Here is a 19,191-nt window from a genome sequence, read left to right as displayed (position 1 = left end):
CACACCTGCAGTGCACATGGGGGGTAATTCAGACCTGAACGCTAGGGTGCGTTTTTTGCATCCCTGCGATCAGATAGTCGCCACCTACGGGGGTGGGGGTGGGGGGGTGTATGGTGTGTGCAGGTGTGCGATCGCATTTGTAACAGAACTGCACAAACATCAGTTTGTGAAGTCTCTGCTCAGCCCAGGACTAACTTAACCACTGCGATGGTTACCTGGTGATCGGTGCCGGAGCTGACGTCAGACCCCCTCCCTCTAAACGCCTGATCCCGCCTCCGTTATTCCGGACACTTCTGTAAAATGGTCAGATGCCACCCACAAACAGCCTCTTCCTGTCAATCAACTTGCGATAGCCCGTGCGATCGGTTTTTTCGCACCGTCACTAGACACCTATGCCCGGTGCAGTCGTCCGACGCGCCGGCACATTGCGGTGTATACGCATGCGCAGTTCAGATCTGATCGCCCGCTGAGCGAAAATGCACAGCAGGGATCAGGTCTGAATTACCCCCATGGTTTTGCCCATTAGCTAACAAATTTGCTGCTGCGATCAGATCTGAATTAGGCCCTAAATACAATTATTTTACACACCTACATACAATAAATAAAAAAGTTTTTATTCGTCAAAATATAAATGTAATATAATAATAATAATAATAATAATACAACCTACATAAAGTACAGCTAAAATGTTCATAACTGCTACAAAGCACAAGGAAAAAGGGGGGTGAGACTGCGCTAAATTTGATCAATACAACAATAGTAGTGTAATTAATAAAAACACAATTTATTCCTAAAATCAATGCAATAGGTTTCACTTAAAAACGAAGTACATGAAAGACAAATGCATGTCAGAAACAGTTGGTATATATTCTATGTTTCATAAAACAATTCTATGGGATCACTGTGGTTACTATACTTGTGGTTTATCATTTAAATTCCGAATCCCTCCTATTTATGTTTGGACATTGTTCCGTTTATGTAAAACTCCTAATTCTCTAAGCGGACACTGTTCCGTTTATCTAAAACGTCTAATTATCCGAGTGGCTGGTTGGCGGTAGCGCCACATCCCTTACACATTGGCGGGCGGAAGCGCTGCACATGACGATCTAAACGGGTCACGTGTGCTGACACGGTCACGTGTCCCGCATTGCACTGACTAGGGCAGAAGAGCCGCCACGATCTACGGCCTCCACAGTTGACATCTCCTACAGGCCGCTATCTTTATCAGGTTGCTTAGCAACCGTTCTTCTCCTCCCCCGCAATGCGGAAGTATACTACCAAAGTTCCGATCATGTGATATGCGGGTCACGTGATCGTATCTTTTATCAGGAAATACGAAATCACAGTACTGTTCTATATTATGTCCCCCACCAATAATAAAGGATCATAATGCTGTATACATGACAACACTAGCCATAACAAATCCACCCATTGGCTATTGTGTCCTGCCTATCTATACTCATTAGCTGAAAGTTTCCAAATTTATTAGTTTCTACCAATGATTTGTTTAATAATTTGTTTAATTTTTTGTATACTACATCCCATCCAAAGTAGGTCGGTTTACCATGTAAGTTTGCTCTAATTCTAAGCATATATTTTAAAGTGATTATGTAATTATGCAATCAGGTGCTATCAGGGGCTAATTAGCCACCATATTGGAAGGGGTATATAAACCCTACATGTCTCAACTATGGATACCTTTGATAAAGCTGCAAGCTGACTGCAGCGAAACGCGTCAGGTGTACCAGGGATCCCCGCCAGGAACTGTTCTGTAGGAGGACCGGACCATCCCCCAAACTTCGTCCAGACGACTCATCCAAATTCTGAGACTACAAATAGCAATAACCACACAAAAGGACTGCATCAACCGTAATGCATGAGGAGCTCTCCACCAAAAAGATTCTGGAGCATACTACCCTCTAACGGTAAATTGCCTATCCATTGGATATTGCTTATCTCTGAGACTGTTGTTCATGCTGGACTGTAGCTCTATAGGGGAAAATAATCCGGAACGGTCACCTCAAAACTCCAAAATCTCTATATTACAAGCCTGGCGTATTGGGTAATCCCATAGAATTGTTTTATGAAACATAGAATATATACCAACTGTTTCTGACATGCATTTGTCTTTCATGTACTTAGTTTTTAACTGAAACCTATTGCATTGATTTTAGGAATAAATTGTGTTTTTATTAATTACACTACTATTGATCAAATTTAGCGCAGTCTCACCCCCCCTTTTTCTTTGCATTATAAACGGGAGTGACTTCCCTCTTTTTAGAGACTGCCGCTTGGTGAATTATCTCCTACCTAAAGCGCCCGAGCACCCCTGGGTAACCTATTTCTCTACAAAGCACAAGGGCAGGGAGGAATTATACAACAAAGGGATTACAGGGATAGGGTGCTTCTCCATGTACTGGTGATGTCACTAAACTGCACAAAACGCTTACATCTTTATATTTCCAGCACAGTGATTGAGGGGTTAATGAATGAGTCCATGGTGTTTGCCTTGGCTGTGATCAGGATTGCTCTTATGCCAGAGAATGAATGTGTTTACACTGAGACAAGGACACTGCAACAGAGGAATCACAACACAGTCTGTGGGAGACACAAAACAGTGTGATGGCCTGGTGCCGTCTCCACACAGAAACTACTCCAAGGAAGCACAGCGATAGCTTCTGCAGCCACATCTGAATCAGGGCCAATGAGTGGGTCAGGCATATAATACAAAACTTTTTTTTCCTTATGCAAAACAGAGTGATCTTGGTCAGTATTGGAGTTTTTTGTTTTTACTGATGCCGAATGTGTATGCCTGGTGTAAACCGGGACGTATGCTGCCAGTTCAGCACTATACACAGCATGTGGGTAGAATATGCTATTTTTAAGTGCTTTTTCTGTGTATTTGCATCATTATGGTAACCAGCTCTGCATTAACCCCAACATCATCATCATCATCATCATAAACCACATTGTTATTTTTCCCCTTCATTCAAAATGTAAAATGTACAACACTCTGAGGAGTCACAGAGTGGTGCAGTCAAAATGCCGGCGAGACCCCGACGTTCAGGAGACCGACGTCGGAATCCACACTGCCGGCATTTTACAGACGGATTCAAAACTGACACCCAACCCTAATTCACATTCGGTTGGTGGGTCCACGCCACCAGCCGATTAGAAACAGAACCTGTGCTTGCCACCGGGACCGAAGCGTGGGGAGCGCAGCAAGCCTGCGAGAGGACTCGCTGCCGGGGATTCCGTCTGCCAGTATATCATACCGGATCTGTCGCAGGAAGATCCAGAGCAACAGCTAAGGGTCTGTGGTCCTTCTACTGATTTACATGGGATAATGGAGGTCATTCCGAGTTGATCGCACGCTGGCGATTTTTGCTGCGCTGCGATCAGGTCTCTACTGTGCACACGCGCGTCGTACATGGCAGTGAGTAGCTGATTGGTTGGTGCTTTGAGCCTAATTCAGACCTGATCGCAGCAGCAAAATTGTTCTCTAATGGGCAAAACCATGTGCACTGCAGGGGGGACAGATATAACATGCGCAGAGAGAGTTAGATTTGGGTGGGGTGAAATGGAGTGAAAATCACATATGCTAGTAGCAAGGGAATAAGTTGATCGCAGCTGGGCAAAACCATGTGCACTGTGGGGGGAGGAGCAGATATACCATGTGCAGAGAGAGTTAGATTCGGGTGGGGTGTATTCAAACTGAAATCTAACTTGCAGTGTAAAAATAAGATTTTACTTACCGGTAAATCTATTTCTCGTAGTCCGTAGTGGATGCTGGGGACTCCGTAAGGACCATGGGGATAGACGGGCTCCGCAGGAGACATGGGCACTTTAAGAAAGAATTTAGGTTCTGGTGTGCACTGGCTCCTCCCTCTATGCCCCTCCTCCAGACCTCAGTTAGAGAAACTGTGCCCAGAAGAGCTGACAGTACAAGGAAAGGATTTTGGTAATCCAGGGCAAGATTCATACCAGCCACACCAATCACACCGTATAACATGTGATAACAACCAGTTAACAGTATGACAAATAACAGAGCATCAGGTCAAACCCTGATGCAACCATAACTTAACCCTTATTGAAGCAATAACTATATACAAGTATTGCAGAAGAAGTCCGCACTTGGGACGGGCGCCCAGCATCCACTACGGACTACGAGAAATAGATTTACCGGTAAGTAAAATCTTATTTTCTCTAACATCCTAGTGGATGCTGGGGACTCCGTAAGGACCATGGGGATTATACCAAAGCTCCCAGACGGGCGGGAGAGTGCGGATGACTCTGCAGCACCGACTGAGCAAACACAAGGTCCTCCTCAGCCAGGGTATCAAACTTGTAGAACTTTGCAAAAGTGTTTGAACCTGACCAAGTAGCCGCTCGGCAAAGCTGTAATGCCGAGACCCCTCGGGCAGCCGCCCAAGAAGAGCCCACCTTCCTAGTGGAATGGGCCTTAACTGATTTTGGCAGCGGCAATCCAGCCTCAGAATGAGCCTGCTGAATCGTGTTACAGATCCAGCGAGCAATAGTTTGCTTTGAAGCAGGAGCACCAAGCTTGTTGGAAGCATACAGGATAAACAAAGACTCTGTTTTCCTGACCCTAGCCGTTCCGGCTACATACACCTTCAAAGCCCTGACCACATCAAGTAACTCGGAATCCTCCAAGTCAGTAGTAGCCACAGGCACCACAATAGGTTGGTTTATATGAAAGGATGAAACCACTTTCGGCAGGAATTGTGGACGGGTCCGCAATTCTGCTCTATCCGCATGGAAAACCAGATAGGGGCTTTTATGTGACAAAGCCGCCAACTCTGACACACGCCTAGCCGAAGCCAAGGCTAATAGCATGTCCACCTTCCACGTGAGATATTTCAACTCCACCGTTTTGAGTGGTTCAAACCAGTGGGATTTCAGGAAACTCAACACCACGTTAAGATCCCAAGGTGCCACTGGAGGCACAAAAGGGGGATGAATATGCAGGACTCCCTTTACAAACGTCTGAACTTCAGGTAGAGAAGCCAACTCCTTTTGAAAGAAAATGGATAGGGCCGAAATCTGGACCTTAATGGAACCCAATTTTAAGCCCAAATTCACTCCGGACTGTAGGAAGTGAAGGAAACGGCCCAGCTGGAATTCCTCCGTAGGAGCATTCCTGGCCTCACACCAAGCAACATATTTTCGCCATATACGGTGATAATGTTGAGCTGTCACGTCCTTCCTAGCCTTTATCAGCGTAGGATTGACCTCATCCGGAATGCCTTTCTCTGCTAGGATCCGGCGTTCAACCGCCATGCCGTCAAACGCAGCCACGGAAAGTCTTGGAACAGACAGGGCCCCTGTTGCAAAAAGTCCTGTCTTAGAGGAAGAGGCCACGGGTCCTCTGTGAGCATTTCTTGCAGATCTGGATACCAAGTCCTTCGTGGCCAATCTGGAACAATGAGTATTGTTCTCATTCCTCTTTTTCTTATTATCCTCAGCACCTTGGGTATGATAGGAAGAGGAGGAAATACATAGACCGACTGGAACACCCACGGTATCACCAGGGCGTCTACAGCTATCGCCTGAGGGTCTCTTGACCTGGCGCAATACCTCTGTAGCTTTTTGTTGAGGCGGGATGCCATCATGTCCACCTTTGGCAGTTCCCACCGACTTGTAATCTGTGCGAAGACTTCCTGATGAAGTCCCCACTCTCCCGGGTGGAGGTCGTGTCTGCTGAGGAAGTCTGCTTCCCAGTTGTCCACTCCCGGGATGAACACTGCTGACAGTGCGCTTATGTGATTCTCCGCCCAGCGAAGAATTCTGGTGGCTTCCGCCATCGCCACTCTGCTCCTTGTTCCACCTTGGCGGTTTACATGAGCCACTGCGGTGATGTTGTCTGACTGAATCAGAACCGGTTGGTCGCGAAGCAGGGTCTCCGCTTGACGTAGGGCGTTGTATATGGCCCTTAGTTCCAGGATGTTGATGTGAAGGCAAGTCTCTTGACTTGACCACAGACCTTGGAAATTTCTTCCCTGTGTGACTGCACCCCAACCTCGGAGGCTTGCGCCCGTGGTCACCAGGACCCAGTCCTGAATGCCGAATCTGCGGCCCTCGAGAAGGTGAGCGCTCTGCAGCCACCACAGGAGTGACACCCTGGCCCTGGGGGATATGGTGATTAACCGATGCATCTGAGATTTGATCCGGACCACTTGTCCAGTAAGTCCCATTGAAAAGTCCTCGCATGGAACCTTTCGAAGGGAATGGTCTCATATGATGCCACCATCTTTCCCAGGACACGAGTGCAGTGATGCACTGACACCTGTTTTGGTTTTAAAAGGTTCCTGACCAGTGTCATGAGTTCCTGAGCTTTCTCCATCGGGAGATAAACCCTTTTCTGGTCTGTGTCTAGAATCATGCCTAGGAACCAACTGCGACTTTGGAATATTTAGAATCCAGCCGTGTTGCCGTAACACTTCCAGAGAAAGTGCTACACTGATCAGCAACTGCTCTCTTGATCTCGCTTTTATGAGGAGATCGTCCAAGTATGGGATAATTGTGACTCCTTGCTTCCGCAGGAGTACCATCATTTCCGCCATTACCTTGGTAAATATTCTCGGTGCCGTGGAGAGACCAAACGGCAACGTCTGAAATTGGTAATGACAATCCTGTACCACAAATCTGAGGTACGCCTGATGAGGTGGATAAATGGGGACATGAAGGTATGCATCCTTTATGTCCAGAGACACCATAAAAGCCCCCCCTTCCAGGCTTGCGATGACCACTCTCAGCGATTCCATCTTGAACTTGTACCTTTTCAGGTATATGTTCAGGGATTTTAAATTCAATATGGGTCTGACCGAACCGTCCGGTTTCGGGACTACAAACATGGTCGAATAATAACCCCTTCCTTGTTGAAGGAGGGGAACCTTGACCACCACCTGTTGAAGATACAATTTGTGAATTGCAGTTAACACTATTTCCCTCTAGTGGGGGGAAGCTGGCAGGGCCGATTTGAGGTATCGGTGAGGGGGCATCTCCTCGAATTCCAGCTTGTATCCCTGAGACACAATATCTATTGCCCAGGGATCCAACTGGGAGTGAACCCACTTGTGGCTGAAATTTCGAAGACGTGTCCCCACCAGGCCTAGCTCTGCCTGTGGAGCCCCAGCGTCATGCGGTGGATTTTGTAGAGGTCGGGGAGGACTTCTGTTCCTGGGAACTAGCTGTGTTGTGCAGCTTCTTTCCTCTGCCCCTGCCTCTGACAAAAAAGGACGCACCTCGGACTTTTTTGTTTTTCTGTGATCGAAAGGACTGCATTTGATAATACGGTGCTCTCTTAGGCTGTGAGGAAACATATGGCAAAAAATTTGACTTTCCAGCAGTAGCTGTGGAGACCAGGTCCGAGAGACCCTCCCCAAACAATTCCTCACCCTTGTAAGGTAAAACCTCCATATGCCTTTTTGAGTCTGCATCACCTGTCCATTGCCGAGTCCACAGGACCCTTCTGGCAGAAAATAAGATTTTACTCACCGGTAAATCTATTTCTCGTAGTCCGTAGTGGATGCTGGGTACTCCGTAAGGACCATGGGGAATAGACGGGCTCCGCAGGAGACTGGGCACTTCTTTAAAGAAAAGATTAGGTACTACATCTGGTGTGCACTGGCTCCTCCCTCTATGCCCCTCCTCCAGACCTCAGTTAGGGAAACTGTGCCCGGAAGAGCTGACATTACAAGGAAAGGATTTGGAATCCAGGGTAAGACTCATACCAGCCACACCAATCACACCGTACAACTCGTGATAACTATACCCAGTTAACAGTATGAACAACAACTGAGCCTCATTAAACTGATGGCTCAGAACAAACAACCCTAAAGTTAAGCAATAACTATATACAAGTATTGCAGAATTCCGCACATGGGACGGGCTCCCAGCATCCACTACGGACTACGAGAAATAGATTTACCGGTGAGTAAAATCTTATTTTCTCTGACGTCCTAGTGGATGCTGGGTACTCCGTAAGGACCATGGGGATTATACCAAAGCTACCAAACGGGCGGGAGAGTGCGGATGACTCTGCAGCACCGAATGAGCAAACTCAAGGTCCTCCTCAGCCAGGGTATCAAACTTGTAGAATTTTGCAAACGTGTTTGATCCCGACCAGGTAGCAGCTCGGCAAAGTTGTAAAGCCGAGACCCCTCGGGCAGCCGCCCAAGAAGAGCCCACCTTCCTCGTGGAATGGGCTTTGACTGATTTAGGATGCGGCAGTCCAGCCGCAGAATGTGCAAGTTGAATCGTGCTACAGATCCAGCGAGCAATAGTCTGCTTTGAAGCATGAGCACCCAGCTTGTTGGGTGCATGCAGGATAAACAGCGAGTCAGTTTTTCTGACTCTAGCCGTCCTGGAAACATAGATTTTCAGGGCCCGGACTACATCCAGCAACTTAGAAGCCTCCAAGTCCCGAGTAGGCGCAGGCACCACAATAGGTTGGTTCAAATGAAACGCTGATACCACCTTAGGGAGAAATTGGGGACGAGTCCTCAATTCTGCCCTGTCCATATGGAAGATCAGATAGGGGCTTTTACATGACAAAGCCGCCAATTCTGACACACGCCTAGCCGAAGCCAAGGCCAAAAGCATGACCACTTTCCACGTGAGATATTTCAACTCCACGGTCTGAAGTGGCTCAAACCAATGTGATTTTAGGAAATCCAACACAACGTTGAGATCCGAAGGTGCCACTGGAGGCACAAAAGGGGGCCGAATATGCAGCACTCCCTTAACAAACGTCTGAACTTCAGGCAGTGAAGCCAGTTCTTTTTGAAAGAAAATAGACAGGGCCGAAATCTGGATTTTAATGGATCCCAATTTTAGGCCCATAGTCACTCCTGACTGTAGGAAGTGCAGAAATTGACCCAGCTGAAATTCTTCTGTTGGGGCCTTCATAGCCTCACACTAAGCAACATATTTTCGCCATATGCGGTGATAATGTTTTGCTGTCACATCCTTCCTAGCTTTTATCAGCGTAGGAATGACTTCAACCGGAATGCCCTTTTCCATCAGGATCCGGCGTTCAACCGCCATGTCGTCAAACGCAGCCGCGGTAAGTCTTGGAACAGACAGGGCCCCTGCTGTAGCAGGTCCTGTCTGAGAGGCAGAGGCCAAGGGTCCTCTGAGATCATTTCTTGTAGTTCCGGGTACCAAGTCCTTCTTGGCCAATCCGGAACGATGAGTATAGTTCTTACTCCTCTATGAGAGGAAGAGGAGGGAACACATAAACCGACTGGTACACCCACGGTGTCACTAGAGCGTCCACAGCTATCGCCTGAGGGTCCCTTGACCTGGCGCAATATCTTTTTAGCTTTTTGTTGAGGCGGGACGCCATCATGTCCAACTGTGGCCTTTCCCAAAGATTTACAATCAGCTGGAAGACTTCTGGATGAAGTCCCCACTCTCCCGGGTGGAGGTCGTGCCTGCTGAGGAAGTCTGCTTCCCAGTTGTCCACTCCCGGAATGAACACTGCTGACAGTGCTATCACGTGATTTTCCGCCCATCGGAGAATCCTTGTGGCTTCTGCCATCGCCATCCTGCTTCTTGTGCCACCCTGTCGGTTTACATGGGCGACCGCCGTGATGTTGTCTGACTGCATCAGCACCGGCTGGTTTTGAAGCAGGGGTTTTGCCTGACTTAGGGCATTGTACATGGCCCTTAGTTCCAGAATATTTATGTGTAGGGAAGCCTCCTGACTCGACCATTGTCCTTGGAAGTTTTTTCCCTGAGTGACTGCCCCCCAACCTCGGAGGCTTGCATCCGTGGTCACCAGGACCCAGTCCTGTATGCCGAATCTGCAGCCCTCGAGAAGATGAGCACTCTGCAGCCACCACAGCAGACACCCTGGCCCTCGGGGACAGGGTGATCAGCCGATGCATCTGAAGATGCGATCCGGACCACTTGTCTAACAGATCCCACTGAAAGATCCTTGCATGGAACCTGCCGAATGGAATTGCCTCGTAAGAAGCTACCATCTTTCCCAGGACTCGCGTGCAGTGATGCACCGACACCTGTTTTGGTTTCAGGAGGTCTCTGACCAGAGATGACAACTCCTTGGCCTTCTCCTCCGGGAGAAACACCATCTTCTGTTCTGTGTCCAGAATCATACCCAGGAACAGCAGACACGTCGTAGGAACCAGCTGCGACTTTGGGATATTCAGAATCCAGCCGTTCTGTTGTAGCACTTTCTGAGATAGTGCTACTCCGACCAACAACTGCTCCCTGGACCTCGCCTTTATAAGGAGATCGTCCAAGTACGGGATAATTATAACTCCCTTCTTTCGAAGGAGTATCATCATTTCGGCCATTACTTTGGTAAATACCCTCGGTGCCGTGGACAGACCAAACGGCAACGTCTGGAATTGGTAATGGCAGTCCTGTACCACAAAACGGAGGTACACCTGGTGAGGTGGGTAAATGGGGACATGTAGGTAAGCATCCTTGATGTCCAGTGATACCATGTAATCCCCCTCTTCCAGGCTTGCAATAACCGCCCTGAGCGATTCCATTTTGAACTTGAACTTCCTTATATAAGTGTTCAAGGATTTCAAATTTAGAATGGGTCTCACCGAACCGTCTGGTTTCGGTACCACAAACATTGTGGAATAGTAACCCCGTCCCTGTTGAAGGAGGGGAACTTTGATTATCATCTGCTGGAGGTACAGCTTGTGAATTGCCGCCAGTACTACCTCCCTGTCCTGGGGAGTAGCTGGCAAGGCTGATTTGAGGTAACGGCGAGGGGGAGACGTCTCGAACTCCAGCTTGTATCCCTGAGATACCACTTGTAGAACCCAGAGATCCACCTGTGAGCGAACCCACTGGTCGCTGAAGTTCCGGAGACGGGCCCCCACCGCACCTGGCTCCACATGTGGAGCCCCAGCGTCATGCGGTGGACTTAGTGGAAGCAGGGGAGGATTTTTGTTCTTGGGAACTGGCTGTATGGTGCAGCTTTTTCCCTCTACCCCTGCCTCTGGGCAGAAAGGACGCGCCTCTAACCCGCTTGCCTTTCTGAGGCCGAAAGGACTGTACTTGATAATACGGTGCTTTCTTAGGCTGTGAGGGAACCTGAGGTAAAAAAGTCGACTTCCCAGCTGTTGCTGTGGATACGAGGTCCGAAAGACCGTCCCCAAATAATTCCTCACCCTTATAAGGCAAAATTTCCATGTGCCTTTTAGAATCAGCATCACCTGTCCACTGCCGAGTCCATAATACTCTCCGGGCAGAAATGGACATTGCATTAATTCTGGATGCCAGCCGGCAAATGTCCCTCTGTGCATCTCTCATATAAAAGACTACGTCTTTAATATGCTCTATGGTTAGCAATATAGTGTCCCTGTCAAGGGAATCAATGTTATCAGATAGGGAATCAGACCACGCTGCTGCAGCACTACACATCCATGCTGAATCAATAGCAGGTCTCAGTATAGTACCTGAGTGTGTATACACAGACTTCAGGATAGCCTCCTGCTTTCTATCTGCAGGCTCCTTTAAGGCGGCCGTATCCTGAGAAGGCAGTGCCACCTTTTTTGATAAGCGTGTGAGCGCCTTGTCCACCTTAGGGGATGTCTCCCAGCGTAACCTATCTGTTGGCGGGAAAGGGTACGCCATTAGTAACCGCTTAGAAATTACTAGTTTCTTATCTGGGGAACCCCACGCTTCTTCACACAATTCATTTAACTCATCAGATGGGGGAAAAGTCACTGGCTGCTTTTTCTCCCCAAACATAATACCCTTTTTTGTGGTAACCGGGTTAATGTCAGAAATGTGCAACATATTTTTCATTGCCGTAATCATGCATCGGATGGCCCTAGTGGATTGTACATTTGGCTCATCCTTGTCGACACTGGAGTCAGACTCCGTGTCGACATCTGTGTCTGCCATCTGAGGTAGCGGGCGTTTTTGAGCCCCTGACGGCCTCTGAGATGCCTGGGCAGGTGCGGGCTGAGATGCCGGCTGTCCCAAAGCTGCGTCATCGAACCTTTTATGCAAAGAGTTGACACTGTCGGTTAATACCTTCCACATATCCATCCACTCAGGTGTCGGCCCCGCAGGGGGCGACATCACACTTATCGGCACCTGCTCCGCCTCCACGTAAGCGTCCTCATCAAACATGTCGACACAGCCGTACCGACACACCGCACACACACACAGGGAATGCTCTGACTGAGGACAGGACCCCACAAAGTCCTTTGGGGAGACAGAGAGAGTATGCCAGCACACTCCAGAGCGCTATATAACAGAGGGATATACACTATAAACAAAGTGAATTTTCCCCCTATAGCTGCTTATATCACAATTTGCGCCTAAATTTATGTGCCCCCCCCTCTCTTTTTTCCCCTTTCTGTAGTTGTATACTGCAGGGGAGAGCCTGGGGAGCGTCCTTCCAGAGGAGCTGTGAAGAGAAAATGGCGCTGGCTGTGCTGAGGAAGATAGCCCCGCCCCTTCAGCGGCGGGCTTCTCCCGCTCTTTATAACGTTAATGGCGGGGGTTTCTGCACATATACAGTGTTATACACTGTATTATGTGCTTTTTTGTGCCAAAAGGTATACTAATTGCAGCCCAGGGCGCCCCCCCCAGCGCCCTGCACCCACCAGTGACCGGATCGTGTGGTGTGCTGTGGGAGCAATGGCGCACAGCTGCAGTGCTGTGCGCTACCTTATTGAAGACCGGAGTCTTCAGCCGACGATTTTCTCCGGTTTCTTCCGTCTTCTGGCTCTGCAAGGGGGACGGCGGCGCGGCTCTGGGAACGGACGATCGAGGTCGGGCCCTGTGTTCGATCCCTCTGGAGCTAATGGTGTCCAGTAGCCTAGAAGCACAAGCTAGCTGCAAGAAGGTAGGTTTGCTTCTCTCCCCTAAGTCCCACGTAGCAGTGAGTCTGTTGCCAGCAGATCTCACTGAAAATAAAAAACCTAACAAATACTTTTCTTTATAGTGAACTCAGGAGAGCCCACTAAGTGCATCCAGCTCAGGCCGGGCACAGATTCTAACTGAGGTCTGGAGGAGGGGCATAGAGGGAGGAGCCAGTGCACACCAGATGTAGTACCTAATCTTTTCTTTAAAGAAGTGCCCAGTCTCCTGCGGAGCCCGTCTATTCCCCATGGTCCTTACGGAGTACCCAGCATCCACTAGGACGTCAGAGAAATTGACATAGCATTTATTCTAGAACCCAGTAGACTAATGTCTCTTTGAGCATCTCTCATATATAGGACAGCGTCTTTAATATGCCCCAAGGTCAACAATATAGTATCCTTGTCTAAGGTATCAATTTCCTCAGACACGGTATCCATCCATGCTGCTACAGCACTACACACCCAGGCCGACGCGATCGCCGGCCTCAGTAAGGTACCTGAATGTGTATAAATGGACTTCAGGGGTAACCTCCTGTTTGCGATCCGCAGCATCTTTGAGGGTAGCCGTATCCTGTGACGGCAGGGCTACCTTCTTGGATAAGCGTGTTAAAGCTTTGTCCACCTTAGGGGAGGATTCCCAGCGTAACCTGTCCGTTGGCGGGAAAGGATACGCCATAAGAATCCTTTTGGAAATCTGCAGTTTTTTATCTGGAGATTCCCAAGCCTTTTCACATAACTAATTTAGCTCGTGTGAGGGAGGAAAGGTTACCTCCGGCTTCTTTTCCCCATACATATGTACCCTTTTGTCAGGGACTGGGATTTCCTCTGTGATGTGCAACACATCCTTAATTGCTATAATCATATAACGGATGGATTTAGCCAATTTTGGCTGTAACTTTGCATCATCGTAATCGACACTGGAGTCAGAATCCATGTCGGTATCTGTGTCAACAATTTGGGATAGTGGGCGCTTCTGAGACCCTGACGGCCTCTGCGACATAGGATCAGGCACGGGTTGGGACCCTGACTGTCCTGAGGCTTCAGCTTTTTCTAACCTTTTATGCAAGGAATTAACATTATCATTTAAAACCTTCCACATATCCATCCAATCAGGTGTCGGCGCCGTCGGCGGAGACACCACATTCATTTGCTCCCGCTCTGCTTCCACATAGCCTTACTCATCAGACATGTCGACACAAGCGTACCGACACACCACACACACAGGGAATGCCCTTTTTGAAGACAGTTCCCCAACAAGGCCCTTAGGAGAGACAGAGAGAGAGTATGCCAGCACACACCCCAGCGCTATAAACCCAGGAATAACACAGTAACTTAATGTTAACCCAGTAGCTGCTGTTTATATATTGTTTTTTGCGCCTAATTATGTGCCCCCCCCCCTCTCTTTTTACCCTCTTCTACCGTGTATTTGCAGGGGAGAGCCTGGGGAGCTTCCTCTCAGCAGAGCTGTGGAGAAAAAATGGCGCTGGTGAGTGCTGAGGAAGAAGCTCCGCCCCCTCGGCGGCGGGCTTCTGTCCCGCTTAAATATGCAATTTTTGGTGGGGGCTCATACATATATACAGTGCCCAGCTGTATATATGTTTCACTTTTGCCAAAAGAGGTCCCAAATGCTGCCCAGGGCGCCCCCCCCCCCCTGTGCCCTGCACCCTTACAGTGACCGGAGTATGTGAGGTGTGTGGGAGCAATGGCGCAGTGCTGTGCGTTACCTCAGTGAAGAACGGAGTCTTCTGCCGCCTGTGAAGTCTTCTTTTCTTCTCATACTCACCCGGCTTCTGTCTTCCGGCTCTGCGAGGGGGACGGCGGCGCGGCTCTGGGATCGGACGGCGAGGGTGAGATCCTGCGTACGATCCCTCTGGTGCTAATGGTGTCCAGTAGCCTAAGAAGCAGGACCTAGCTTCAGAGAGTAGGGCTGCTTCTCTCCCCTCAGTCCCACGATGCAGGGAGTCTGTTGCCAGCAGAGCTCCCTGAAAATAAAAAGCTAACAAAATACTTTCTCTCAGCAAACTCAGGAGAGCTCACTGAAAAGCACCCAGCTCGTCTGGGCACAGTATCAAACTGAGGTCTGGAGGAGGGGCATAGAGGGAGGAGCCAGTGCACACCAGAACCTAAATTCTTTCTTAAAGTGCCCATGTCTCCTGCGGAGCCCGTCTATCCCCATGGTCCTTACGGAGTCCCCAGCATCCACTAGGACGTTAGAGAAATAAAGCAGCCAGTATTTACCCTGCACAGAAACAAAATAACCCACCCAAATCTAACTCTCTCTGCAAATGTTATATCTGCCCCCCCTGCAGTGCACATGGTTCTGCCCAACTGCTAACAAACTTGCTGCACCGATCAACTCACAGAATTACCCCCCTGGTTTTGCCCAACTACTAACAAATTTGCTGCTGCGATCAACTCTGAGGGCCTAATTCAGACGTGATCGTAGCCCTGCAAAATTTAGCAGGGCTACAATCAGGCACACAGACATGCGGGAGGACACCTCGCAGAGGTACAAAAGCATCGCACAGCTGTGTCGTTGGACGCATTACGGCTGCAGACTTCAGGTGAGTGACAGTCTGCAGTAGTTTGGGGGCGGAAATGAGGAGCGCATTTTGGTGGGTGCTCTGCATCATCACTTGCACTAGTGACTGTGACGATGGGGGTAATTCAGAGTTGATCGCAGCAGCAAATTTGTTATTATTATTATTATTATCCTTTATTTATTATTTATTTATATGGCGCCACAAGGGATCCGCAGCGCCCATTACACAGTACATAATCCAATGAGCAAACAAGACAACAGCACTTACAGTTCAAGATAATATAGGACAGGTATAGAAAACTTGGGGTTAGGTGCCATCAAAGCGCGTATGGAGTGTATGATAGTGAAAGTAAAAAATGAAAAGGCACATGAGGAAAGAAGTCCCTACTCTTGCGATCTTACAATCTAAAAGGTGAGTGGCTAACAGACCGGGGTGACACAGAAGGGGTAGACAGTGAGCATAGACAAGAGGGCTAGGAGGAGCGTTGGCTGGGTTTGGTGAAGATGAAGAAGTAGGTCTTGAGAGCCCTTTTGAGGTTTTGTAGAGAGGTGGAGTTGGATGGGAAGAGGTAGAGAATTCCAGAGATAGGGAGCAGCACCTGCAAAGTCTTGTAGGTAGGAGTGGGAGGAGGTAACCCGTTGGCAGGAGAGGCGGCTTACATTAGTAGAGCGAAGAGGATAATGTGTACGCTGCACATCTGGTTTTCTGTGGTCAGGGCGGTAAGGGGTGTGTGCGGCCGCACAGGGTGGGATGGCCTGGGGACGGTATCATCTGTACCTATTCTAGCCTGCAGATGGCACCCTGCTCCAGCTCATGCACTGTGTGGGGAGAGACGCTACGAGGGGTATTAAATTAGTCATGGGGTTTACCCTATGTCTTCTCTCCTAGTGCCGTGGGAGCTGTTCTGCTGCTTGGGATCATCTATAAGAGGCTCTGAGCAGCAGGCTAGTGAGCCAAATGAAAGTAACCCACCCTCCTACCCCCTGGGGCAATTAGTTATGACAGCTTGAGCGCCGTCAGGGGGTGGCTGCAGCATGGTAGTCATTGGCAAATCCGTAGGTGTGCACTCTATGCTGCCAAAATGGTTCTTCACTGCTTCATAAATATACCCCAATGCTGCACTTATCCTGTGACAGCACTCCGCAGTACCAGCCACTTCTTTGTGATTATAATTTGGATTTCATAGAACTGCTTACCTTAACAGGAAGAATGTGTCTGACTTGTCCTGAGTGTGGAAGCTGCTATAAACCTTGTATCCACTTGTAACTTTATGTGAGTACCTGCACCTTTCTTCACAGAAAGAGCAACACTGCCCATATGTCTGCAGCCGGCGCTGACTGTGTGAACTGGCATACATTTCTGTACACACAGGACCTGATCCAGATAGTGGTGAATGCGTGCACAAGCGACTGATGTTCTCAGTATGCGCATGAGACCGAGCCGCACTGGGCATGCTTAAGGCTCTGAGGGGCAGAAATATTAAGCCTGGTGAAGTGATAAATTGCATGGTGATAACGCACCAGCCAATCAGCTCCTAACTGTCATGTTGCAGGCTGGGTTTGAAAAATGACAGTTAGGCGCTGACGGGCTGATACGTTATCACCTTCAACTTTATCACTTCACCAGGCTTAATAAATCTGCCGCTGAGATCACAGGGAGACTGACAATCTGCAGGAGATCCTGAGTGGCAACCAGGAGGTGGCTAGTCAGACGCGGTCAGTGACTCCATCCAAAGACGCAGCTGCACTGGCATAGGCCCTCATTCCGAGTTGATCGCTAGCTGCTTTCGTTCGCAGCGCGGCGATTAGTTGAAAAAGCGGCACTTCTGCGCATGCGCATGGTACGCAGTGCGCACGCGCGTCAAACTATGCAGTTTTACACAAGCTCTAGCGACGCTTTTCAGTCGCACTGCTGATCGTTGTGTGATTGACAGGAAGTGGGTGTTACTGGGCGGAAACTGACCGTTTTCAGGGAGTGTGCTGAAAAACGCAGGCGTGCCAGATAAAAACGCAGGAGTGGCTGGGGAAACGGGGGAGTGGCTGGCCAAACGCAGGGCATGTTTGTGACGTCAAACCAGGAACTAAACAGTCTGCAGTGATCGCAAGGTAGGAGTAAGTATCGAGCAGCTCAGAAACTGCATGAAAAATTTTTGTACTAACATATGCGATCAGCATTGCGGAGGACAGCTCTACCGATAAGAGCTGTCCTCCGCGATGCACAGCGGCAGCCTGACTTCCGGGATTCAGCCCCAGAAGTCAGTCTGCGCATGCGCGGGGTGACGGGGGCGGCCGCAGGGCATGCTGGGAGGGATCCGATCGGATCCCTCACACAGCGCCGCGGAGAGAAGCCCATAGGCTTCTATAGACTTTCGCCAGCTAAAGCTGGCGAACCCCGCCTCAGCGCTGACCTGGCGGCCGGGGGATAGTACATCAGGAAAATGCGGTAAACAGGGGGTTTACCGCATTTTCCGCTTAGTACATCTCGCTCTCAGTGAGAATAAAACGTCAGTGCTCTAGTGTACATTAAGTATCATAATAGACTGGCAATTCTTATAGAGAAAGACACGGTGCGCACATTAATATTATGAGCCTGGCTGCCAACTTGCTACTTTCATTTCCAGGCATGATGCAGCTAATCACATGATGACAGGTAGTGCTGCCTAGCCTGGGCATAGGGGGCACCACAAATCCCCGCAACACACATCCTGACCTAATGCCAATCTGATACTCTCCCCCCTCCAGTGTGTAATGTACAGATATTAGCCACACACTGCAGAAAAGCGGAACTGCGCTGCGCATTTGACCAGCAGCAGCACTGAGAATATAGGGACAGGGATAAAAGTTTTTACACTATTGTCTAGTGGGAGTAATGCAAGTGCGCAATACACAGTAATGTGCAATCTACAGGACAGGAGGTGAAGCCAGCACTGTAACATACTGAGCTCTGCACATGTATCTATGCATGCACACGTTATGGCATGATCTGGTATGAAGGATGCATGCAACATGTCACTCACCTCCAGCTCCTCTGCGAGGTTTCCCTGCATGATCGCGACTCCCCGTGGAGGTTTGGAACCGTCCGGATCGGCCGCTGGCTGCCGTCGCTGATTTCTCTCTCGGGCTTTGGCAGATTATTCCGGGTCCGCCCACCAGAGGAGGAGAGTACGGTATAATGCGCGGATGTTACTGTATATATGGTAATGTAATCTCTCTTCACCCACCCTGCACGGTCTGTGAGAGAGCTATTGCGTTATCTATTCTATCGAGCATGCATGCAGTTGATGTGTAGAAGAACATCAAGTACCAGGAATCAGAGTATGCTGGGACTTGTAGTTTCATGGCAGCTGCCTACCTTACTCTCCACCTGGTTCTGATTCTGAGGCGCAAGCAAGTCATTAAATTCCGCAGATCTCGTGGATTTCAGCATACTGGCCCTCATTCCGAGTTGTTCGCTCGTTCTTTTCCTTCGCATCGGTGCGATTTTCCGCTAACTGCACATGCGCAATGTCCGCACTGCGGCTGCGTCAAGTAAATTTGCTAAGAAGTTTGGTATTTTACTCACGGCATTACAAGGTTTTTTCTTCGTTCTGGTGATCGGAGTGTGATTGACAGGAAGTGGGTGTTTCTGGGCGGAAACTGGCCGTTTTATGGGTGTGTGTGAAAAAACGCTGCCGTTTCTGGGAAAAACGCGGGAGTGGCTGGAGAAACGGGGGAGTGTCTGGGCGAACACTGGTTGTGTTTGTGACGTCAAACCAGGAACGACAA

The 19,191-nt window shown here is 49.1% G+C and overlaps 1 protein-coding gene across 1 annotated transcript in view; it reads right to left on the bottom strand.

The window, feature by feature from the left end:
* The window catches only part of SHFL (shiftless antiviral inhibitor of ribosomal frameshifting), a 46,657-nt gene extending 28,082 nt beyond the window's left edge, over positions 1-18,575 (bottom strand). The window contains exon 1 of the mRNA XM_063931489.1: positions 18,444-18,575. Coding sequence (XP_063787559.1) covers positions 18,444-18,473 — 30 coding nt within the window. The 5' untranslated portion in view covers positions 18,474-18,575. The remainder of the gene's footprint in view (positions 1-18,443) is intronic.
* Between the last annotated feature and the right edge of the window lie 616 nt (positions 18,576-19,191).

This window comes from Pseudophryne corroboree, chromosome 6, assembly GCF_028390025.1.
Source record: "Pseudophryne corroboree isolate aPseCor3 chromosome 6, aPseCor3.hap2, whole genome shotgun sequence".
Lineage (NCBI taxonomy): Eukaryota > Metazoa > Chordata > Amphibia > Anura > Myobatrachidae > Pseudophryne > Pseudophryne corroboree.
The sequence above is the reverse complement of the archived record's forward strand: the minus strand, read 5'-3'. Positions and strand labels throughout refer to the sequence as shown.